The sequence below is a fragment of the Silurus meridionalis genome, chromosome 20, assembly GCF_014805685.1.
Source record: "Silurus meridionalis isolate SWU-2019-XX chromosome 20, ASM1480568v1, whole genome shotgun sequence".
NCBI lineage: Eukaryota > Metazoa > Chordata > Actinopteri > Siluriformes > Siluridae > Silurus > Silurus meridionalis.
In genome coordinates this window covers 1,803,459-1,812,500 of record NC_060903.1, presented here as the reverse complement: position 1 = coordinate 1,812,500, position 9,042 = coordinate 1,803,459, and the positions used below count along the sequence as shown (strand labels likewise).

The window sequence follows — 9,042 nt, the reverse complement described above, 5'->3', positions numbered from 1 at the left end:
ATCTTTATCTATTTATTGTTACCTTTAAAGTCTGCAAAACAATTTCTCATTGGTATAACAGCACTTCTGTAAAAACCCAGTAGGAGGAAAGCACAGAAGAGTGTAAACCCCTCACTCGGAGTATGCACTGACACTGGAGACTCCTTCCCCTTCTTGCTCAGGGGCCCTTAACTCTTAGTGTTCCAGGGGGCGCTGTATCCCCACTGTGCTGTAAAGTACATGCAATGAGTATAAAAGCATTTTTCTTACATAGCATCGAATCCTTTGAGCAAGCATTACTAGCTGAATAGCTAATATTAGCCTTTTAAAGATTTTTTTAATACAAAAAATATATATTCTTGCACCAAACGATGCGATTGTACTTCTAACGAAGGGGTAAAAAAAAGACTTGTAATGAACACAACAGCGTTCACATTTCTGCTCTGATTCTTCCAGATGCCAAGCCATCAAACTTTCACAGCCTCTTTATTCCGCCTCCATGACTTGCTGACCAAAGTGGGACAGCAGATCCGTGCCCCTTTCCCATTCTCCATCATCCACATGCCGGGTTTTCCACAAACCCCACAAGGAACATCTGAGAAACATGTGGATGCTCATCACAGGCTTTCCTTTCTGAACTGTTTTCTTTCAACACAGAAAGTGTGTGATGATTACCAGTAAATATTGCACAACACAACACACACACACACACAGGCGGATGTGAACATACGCTCGGCCTACGGCACTGAGTTCACACATGCAGGAGGTGTAAATACAAAAGCGTGAATCGTAATCCTGTAAAAAAAGGAGCTGAGTGCAATGAGGTTTAACCCCTAAGCCCTTAAACCCATAGAAGCAGGAGTGATGTCACCACACACACACACACACACACACACACACACAGCTTTGACAGTAAACCCCAGAAGTGACAGCATGACAAATGTGAACCGAAATTATGTTGAAGATGAATGTAAGTGACGACCAGTCAATGTGTGTGTGTGCGTGTGTGTGTGTGTGTGTGTGTGTGTGTGTGTGTGTGTGTGTGTGTGTGTGTGTGTGTGTGTGTGAATATGCAAATATAATGCAATTATGATGTTCGAACGCCTGGATAATATTCTAATTTGGGTGTAAATGTTATTACACCCCTGACGATCCTCACTATATCACTATATCAGTCAATTGCTCCTGGTCATGTGACCTTGTTGAATAACGAACAGGATTCTGATTGGTTACATGGAGGCGTCAGACAATACAATAGTAGTTAATAATACAGTAATAATAGTGGAGGAGTTTATTATAACAGCAAACATGGGAATCTGGAATCAGACGTTTAACGAGCAGTGATGGGTTTGATGGTTAGGGGAGCAAATACTTTTGGTAGGTTCGTGTATGGCTTGTGATTATTTGTGACTTTGCGCCATCTGCTGGCTGTAAAAGGTATGATCAGGTCGGGAATTCTCACACACACACACACACACACACACACACACAAAAATGCACTCTGGTAATAATTGTTCAGGTCAGAGACTGAGACTGATTGTCAATTCCGCTTATTAACCCAACATTTCATATTATAATGAATTAAATGAATAATTAAAGCGTCAGCAGGACATTTATATACACCAATATAGACATGTATATGAGTGATAGTGAATAGGTTTAGGAGGTCACCACCATAGGAGCAAATGTTAATAAGTAATAAATGAATAAGATGATCTAATTTCTAAAAAAAACTATTAATAAAAAAAAAAGTTAAATTAATTAATGTAAATTAAATGAAAGAAAAAATATTTAAAAAACGTGTTCCCGCCCGGTTTCGAACCGGGGACCTTTCGCGTGTTAGGCGAACGTGATAACCACTACACTACGGGAACTAACCCGGATGTCACTTTCAAACCCAGGTTATTTAAAGCTAGTGCATTGTATTGTAATTATAAATCATAACTGTACATGATAATACATGTTTATATTGTAACATAATTTCAAATATAATAAACTAATTTGGCTACAAAGGACAAGCCATAAATATTAAAAATGGCGGCTGGGGATTCTGCGCACTATATCAGCGGCGTGTCTAGAGCGCATGCGCAGGGATAGGAGCGCGGCAGGTTGTGTGTATAATGAAGGATGTGCAGTTTAGAGCTTCATAATTTACATGTTCATGAAAATTAATCCCGACCAACCTGCTGATCTAGTTTATTAAATAATCCGGATAAGAGACGGTTCAGACATGTAAAAACCGAAAGCACCAGAAACCATCAGGATCCGGGCTGCATCAGTGACGCTAGCAGGTAATTAGCTTAAGCACCTTCAACGGTCACGAGTGACGTCATTGTTTCAAGCATAATAATAATAATAATAATAATAATAATAATAAATGTCAATCCTGATCATAAGTTATGACCTGAATATCTAACCCTAAATTTATCTTCTATATTTTTTTCATAATTAGCCAGATGAAAGGTAACAGGTTGATAATGCTAGTTATTAATCAATCCAAAATAAATCGAATTTAACATTTGATTTATTTTTAATGTAAACATCATATTTGGCCTCTAAACATTTTCTGTATCATTTAAATGTACGTCTGTCATATTTTAAATATATTACATATTAATAATAGTATTAATAATGTAATTGTTAATAAATCGATAATTTGTTATTTAATAAATCATAATAATTATTCAATATTAATAACTCCTGACTGGATTTTTTTTCCCCAAAACACACAATTCGAATCTGTTGAATTCTCTATTCGGGTCGGTTGATTCATTCAGTTTAAACATAACAATAAACGGATAAATAGTACGCCGTGTCTTTGGGAAATGAATAAAAATGATATTTTGTTCTGTTTATCTCAACATTATTTATCATGATAGCGAAACCGTATCATTGTATTGCTTTGTACATCTTTTACATCGTGTGAATCTCGCAGCGGTTTAGGAAATGCACGAAGCAGACCTGGACGGCGCAGTCACTGCCTATATGGCTGAAGTGAACCGCGCTCACTACGAGCTGGACTACACCGAGGAAATCAACCAGCAGATGAGAATCCCAGAGAGGCTGAAAGTCGGAGCGGAGTCGCCCATGGACCAACTTCTATCGTTCCCCGAGGAATCCCACTGCACCATGATGCAGGTTCCCGACAGGATCGTAGTAGCAGGTACTTGTTCCACATTCAGCTCACGGATTTATCTGGCGAGTCCGTTTTAAATATCTCAGGTCTCTGTGTCGCTCTGTGAATTGAATCAAATTTGAGATGTTATGAAGAATCTAATCAATTGAATTAAAGTCACAAATCAAAAAAGTCATTATGAAGAGAAAGTAAACCAGAAGCAACTCTTCAGAACCGTCCACATTTTCTTTTCCATAGGAGACGAAAACGATCCTCACTTCAGGCCACGAGAGCTCGATCTGATCCAGTCCATCCCGGTGGAGAGTGTGGAGTTGAAGGCTCCTCCTCATGTCCTCACGCTCCAAGACCAGCCTCTGGACTTCCTGGAGACTGAGCAGCTCCCAGGACCCTCTCAGGTGAAGAAATGTATTAACCTACCACAGCGTCCACATTTTCAGACCTTATCTGTGTGATGAGGCCCGAATCAGTTTTTCATTAGAACTGAAACTGATGATAAATAAAATAACATTTATTAAGGTCGGATTTTATAAAACATCTGTCAGAATGGTCCTGAGAAACGTCTGATGTTTACCCTTTAATACGGAATCATTCAAAGCTACTTAACTAGAAATCAGACGCATCGATCGAAGTGCTCGTGCTGCAGAAATCAGCAGGTTATGGGGGGTTTTCTAAATGACGCTGGATGAGGAAGAAATGATAGAAGAGATTGGAGGATGTAAGACTACAGAAATCAGATCAGATGTGGTTAAGATTAGACACGCTAAAACCGTTATTGGATTGAATGAGAAGAAACTGATAGAGATCGGATACAGAATTCATAGAGATTGGATGAGAAAAAGAACTATTAGAAATCGGATACAGAAGAAGTGACAGAGATTGGATGAGAAAAAGAGCTGTTAGAGATCGGATACAGAAGTGATAGAGATTGGATGAGAAAAAGAATTTTTATAGATCAGATACAGAAGAAGTGACAGAGATTGGATGAGAAAAAGAGCTGTTAGAGATCGGATAAAGAAGTGATAGAGATTGGATGAGAAAAAGAGCTGTTAGAGATCGGATACAGAAAAAGTGATAGAGATTGGATGAGAAAAAGCTGTTAGAGATCGGATACAGAAGAAGTGATATAGATTAGATGAGAAAAAGAGCTGTTAGAGATCGGATACAGAAGAAGTGATAGAGATTGGATGAGAAAAAGAGCTGTTAGAGATCAGATACAGAAGAAGTGATAGAGATTGGATGAGAGAAAGAGCTGTTAGAGATCGGATACAGAAGAAGTGATAGAGATTAGATGAGAAAAAGAGCTGTTAGAGATCAGATACAGAAGAAGTGATAGAGATTGGATGAGAAAAATAACTTTTAGAGATCGGATAAAGAAGTGATAGAGATTGGATGAGAAAAGAGCTGTTAGAAATCGGATACAGAAAAAGTGATAGAAATTGGATGAGAGAAAGAGCTGTTAGAGATCGGATACAGAAGAAGTGATAGAGATTAGATGAGAAAAAGAGCTGTTAGAGATCGGATACAGAAGAAGTGATAGAGATTAGATGAGAAAAATAACTGTTAGAGATCGGATACAGAAGAAGTGATAGAGATTGGATGAGAAAAGAGCTGTTAGAGATCGGATACAGAAAAAGTGATAGAGATTGGATGAGAAAAAGCTGTTAGAGATCGGATACAGAAGAAGTGATAGAGATTAGATGAGAAAAAGAGCTGTTAGAGATCGGATACAGAAGAAGTGATAGAGATTGGATGAGAAAAGAGCTGTTAGAGATCAGATACAGAAGAAGTGATAGAGATTGGATGAGAGAAAGAGCTGTTAGAGATCGGATACAGAAGAAGTGATAGAGATTAGATGAGAAAAAGAGCTGTTAGAGATCAGATACAGAAGAAGTGATAGAGATTGGATGAGAAAAATAACTTTTAGAGATCGGATAAAGAAGTGATAGAGATTGGATGAGAAAAAAGAGCTGTTAGAAATCGGATACAGAAAAAGTGATAGAAATTGGATGAGAAAAAGCTGTTAGAGATCGGATACAGAAGAAGTGATAGAGATTAGATGAGAAAAGAGCTGTTAGAGATCGGATACAGAAGAAGTGATAGAGATTAGATGAGAAAAAGAGCTGTTAGAGATCGGATACAGAAGAAGTGATAGAGATTGGATGAGAAAAAGAGCTGTTAGAGATCGGATACAGAAAAAGTGATAGAGATTGGATGAGAAAAAGCTGTTAGAGATCGGATACAGAAGAAGTGATAGAGATTAGATGAGAAAAAGAGCTGTTAGAGATCGGATACAGAAGAAGTGATAGAGATTGGATGAGAAAAAGAGCTGTTAGAGATCAGATACAGAAGAAGTGATAGAGATTGGATGATACCTAACCTATAGAGACCTAGATATTGAGGTAGATTGGATAAATTTGATGGATTGGATATAACAGAGATTGGATGAAGGACAAGCTACAGAAATTAAAATTTTTTAAATCTAAAAGCGAAAAGATTTGATGTATAATATTTTTTCTCTCTTTATATCCGTGAAGAATCGCCCTCGCACAAGATCCCGGCGTGAACGATGCTTCAGCGAGACCTCGAGAGCGCATCACAACGGCCAGGTCGCCAAATACGACACGTGAGAACAAAAAAAAAAACCTGATGATACACAATAAGATAAGGCCAAAAGATTGTGGACACCTGACCTCAAAATTCCTTCTGTATGTGCTTCCACATGTTCTGTTAGAATTAACCTCCACTCTTCTTGGAAGATTTTCCACCAGAATTTGTGGAGATTTGTGAGATTTTATTCATTCCAAGGATGTTGGGTGATGAGATTTTAGGGATGTTGGGTAAAGTCAGGATAAAAAATCCAATCCCAAGGGGTTCAACACTGTTTGAGCTCTATAGCAGGGCACGCATGATCTTCCACACACCTGCAACCCATGTAAAGCAGATCTTCTCTGGCTCTCCTAGTGAAGTATACTATTGTGTGCCTCCTACAGTTTGAACCACATATGACTGGAAATGTCAGGTGTCCCAATAATTTTGACCGTATGACATAAATTGGTCACCCAAACGAAAGCAAGAAGAAATACAAGTTCCTGTAGGACCATTAATGCATTGTTTGTTAGCATTAGTGTGTTTAGCGCTAATTCCTCATCTGCTTCCTCCACCCAGCGTGAGCCTGTCTCCCAGAGCTCCCATCCGCGTTTGTCCCCCTCTCGTGTCCCCCGAGGACTGGCCGAGAATGGGCACGGTGGGAGGAGTCATCTCCTACATCCAGCTCACCACACGCCGGGCCTACGAGAACGTCCTGGCCATGCTGGACGACTCGCACCGCAGGTGACTGTGACTATGAGAGCTGAGAACTGACGATCACAATCACAAACACCACTAGATAATATCCAGACGCCTGTTGCAGAAGATAAACGTAATTGATTTTAAGTCATATGTTGAGAGCAGATGTAGAATTTACCCAAAAATCATCGCAGCGTGAGGGATTTTTGGTTTCTGGGCAACTTCCTGCTCTGTTGCCAAAGACACAGAAAGTCAAAAATCTGAGTTTCTGAAAGTTTATTCCATGAACACAGAATATTTACACTATAAGGCCAGAATATTTTATATATTACTGACATTGTAGCAGCTATAAACCCTCTGTCCCTCAGTCAGAAACTGTAAAGCACTGACACTGGAGACTCCTTCCAAAGAGAATTCATGCACATGTTTCTGAAATGTTCTCCCATGATAAAAATCCACACCCTGTTCTCCTGGTTTCTGTCTCAGGACTGCACTTGTGACACAAGACACTAGTTTGGAAGGTGCTCCTGATGACCTGGTGTTAGGCAACGCCCCGGCACTGAGGCGGCAGGTACGAACTCGCTCAGAGTTTCCCCCCTTTTCCCACAGAGACACTGCTGGGGTCAAGGGTCAGGGATGGGGTCAGAGTTAAGGATTGATGTATTGTAAAATCACATTTTTGTTTTTAATCCAAAGGCACTGTGACAACAACACTCATTTTTGCTTTTTGTTGAGCGTGATTAGATTTGATTAGATTAGATTAGATTTGATTAGATTTGATCTTCACCATTTCTACAGAGCATAGTTCATTTGGAAAAAAGACAGAGATTTAATTAAAGAAAGGATGGTTGAAAGGAAGAAAGAAAAATAAGTAAAAAAAAACATTTTGAAATGAAAGAATTAAGTGCAGCAAATAAAAAAGAAAGAAAGAATTGAGAAGAAAAAATCTTAAAATCTAAAGAAAGAAAGTACAGAACAATTAAGTGATAAAAAAGGATTAAATTGAGTAATGAAAGAAAAAAATTAGTGCAGAATGAAATAAAAAAATGAATCTAATTCAAGAAGGTAGAATGAAAGAAAGAAAAAGAGAACGAGAATATATTTAGCAAACTAAAATTTTTATAAAACGGCACAAAATCGGCGGTGACTCCACCCCCTTTTACTGGCTGCGATCATAAACAATGCTGATTGGTCCAATCGTTAGCTCCGCCTCCAGCACCCGACACCATGTCTGTGAAAGAGTGTGTCCTGTAACCATGTTAATCTAACACTCGTATGATGATGTGCTCTTGTGATGTGGTTGTGATCCAGATTGTGAAACTGAACCGTAGACTGCAGGTTCTGGAGCAGGAGAACAAAGAGCGAGCCAGGCGTGAGATGGTGGTGTACTCCCTCAGCGTCGCCCTCTGGCTGGTGAACACGTGGATGTGGGTACGCCGCTGAGCTCCGGAGCCGTCGCCTCTTTCCTCTCATAATCTCAGGCTGCATTTAATCAGACACTCACATCTCTGTTTTGTGAATGTATACGTTCACGCAGATGTTCTGCATAAAGTCCAAACTCGGACCTGATAGCAAAGTTAGCATAAAATTTAAAAAGAACATTTCAGATTAGCATTTAACGAAAAAAATAAACAACTAAAAAGAATGAGAGGGCGCCAATAGTTTTAAGTAAACAGAGTTTTAGTTATATGACTTTCATGTACTCAAACTTGTATATAATTGTTTGTGTACCAAATGAATCACTTCCTGAAGGTGATTAGTGCCAACGATTGTGTTCAAAACAGCAACGTGTTCACGACTGTGACATCGTTCATTGAAAATAAACCACTTTGGGTTTTGTTCCTCTTAGACCACATCTAACGAAACTAGTTTTTATCCGTTTATAATTCTAACGTTGTTGAACGTCTGCGACCCAACCGGCGTCCTGTTCTTACTGACATTGTAGCAGCTATAAACGCTCTGTCCCTCTGTTCGAGACTGTAACGCTTCACCTCTGACTGTTACCAAACACAGACACTGGAGACTCCAAAATGTTCAATAAACAGCTCTTTACTGAAAACGTGTCCATGTCATTGATTACACACACGTTTTTGGTGTTTGTTTGTATGGAAACTTCTGACGACTCCAATCAGAATCCAAATGAGCGAATGAGGTGTTAAAAGAGAAAAAAAGAAAGAATTAATTAAATACTGAAAAAAACATTTAGTGGTGAAAGAAAAATAATTAAGTGCTAAAGAAAGAAAGGAAAGAAATACTGACAAAAATATTCAGTGCCAAAGAAAGAATTGAATGATGAAAGAAAAGAAAGAAAATGAAGGAGAGAATGTTATATACTGATTTAGAAAAGATACTGTAAAGAAGAAAAGATGTGAGTATTGAGGAAGTGAATTGTAAAAGAATGTGTGAAAAAAGAATGAATGGATGAATACATATAAGGGGTGAAAGAAAGAAAGAATTAAGGCACGTGCTGACAAAACGTATAGAAGTAATTGAAGAAGGAATGGGAGTAAAGTAAAGAATAAATGGACGTAAATCATGAAAGAAAGAAATGAAAGGTCTTAAATAAAACTTCAGCAAATCCTCACACGCCATCTTGGGTGTGAGAGAGCTGTTACCATGGAAACGATAAGGCGTCCAAAAGA

General features: G+C 38.7%; 1 protein-coding gene and 1 non-coding gene across 3 annotated transcripts; one reads left to right on the top strand and one right to left on the bottom strand.

Moving 5' to 3' along the window:
* Window positions 1–872: 872 nt before the first annotated feature.
* Window positions 873–8,459, top strand: mffb (mitochondrial fission factor b). Of its 2 annotated transcripts, none has more exons than XM_046875890.1 (7): window positions 873–949; window positions 2,915–3,142; window positions 3,353–3,510; window positions 5,650–5,738; window positions 6,281–6,445; window positions 6,887–6,971; window positions 7,712–8,459. In XM_046875890.1, the coding sequence occupies exons 2-7, from the start codon at window positions 2,926–2,928 to the stop codon at window positions 7,841–7,843; spliced, it is 846 nt and encodes a 281-aa protein (XP_046731846.1). In that variant the 5' UTR covers window positions 873–949; window positions 2,915–2,925; the 3' UTR covers window positions 7,844–8,459. The 2 variants fall into 2 exon arrangements, with proteins under 2 accessions (XP_046731846.1, XP_046731844.1); XM_046875888.1 differs by lacking the exon at window positions 873–949 and adding an exon at window positions 2,050–2,270.
* trnav-aac lies at window positions 1,781–1,853 on the bottom strand. The gene has a single exon. It is a non-coding gene; the product is annotated as a tRNA-Val (tRNA).
* Window positions 8,460–9,042: the final 583 nt, after the last annotated feature.

Bases quoted from the DNA above. Each gene is read 5' to 3' on its own strand.
- mffb (XM_046875890.1), top strand. From the start codon at position 2,926: ATGCACGAAGCAGACCTGGACGGCGCAGTCACTGCCTATATGGCTGAA. The intron at 3,511-5,649 runs GTGAAGAAATGT...ATATCCGTGAAG, and splicing joins AGCTCCCAGGACCCTCTCAG to AATCGCCCTCGCACAAGATC. The intron at 6,446-6,886 runs GTGACTGTGACT...TTTCTGTCTCAG, and splicing joins CTGGACGACTCGCACCGCAG to GACTGCACTTGTGACACAAG.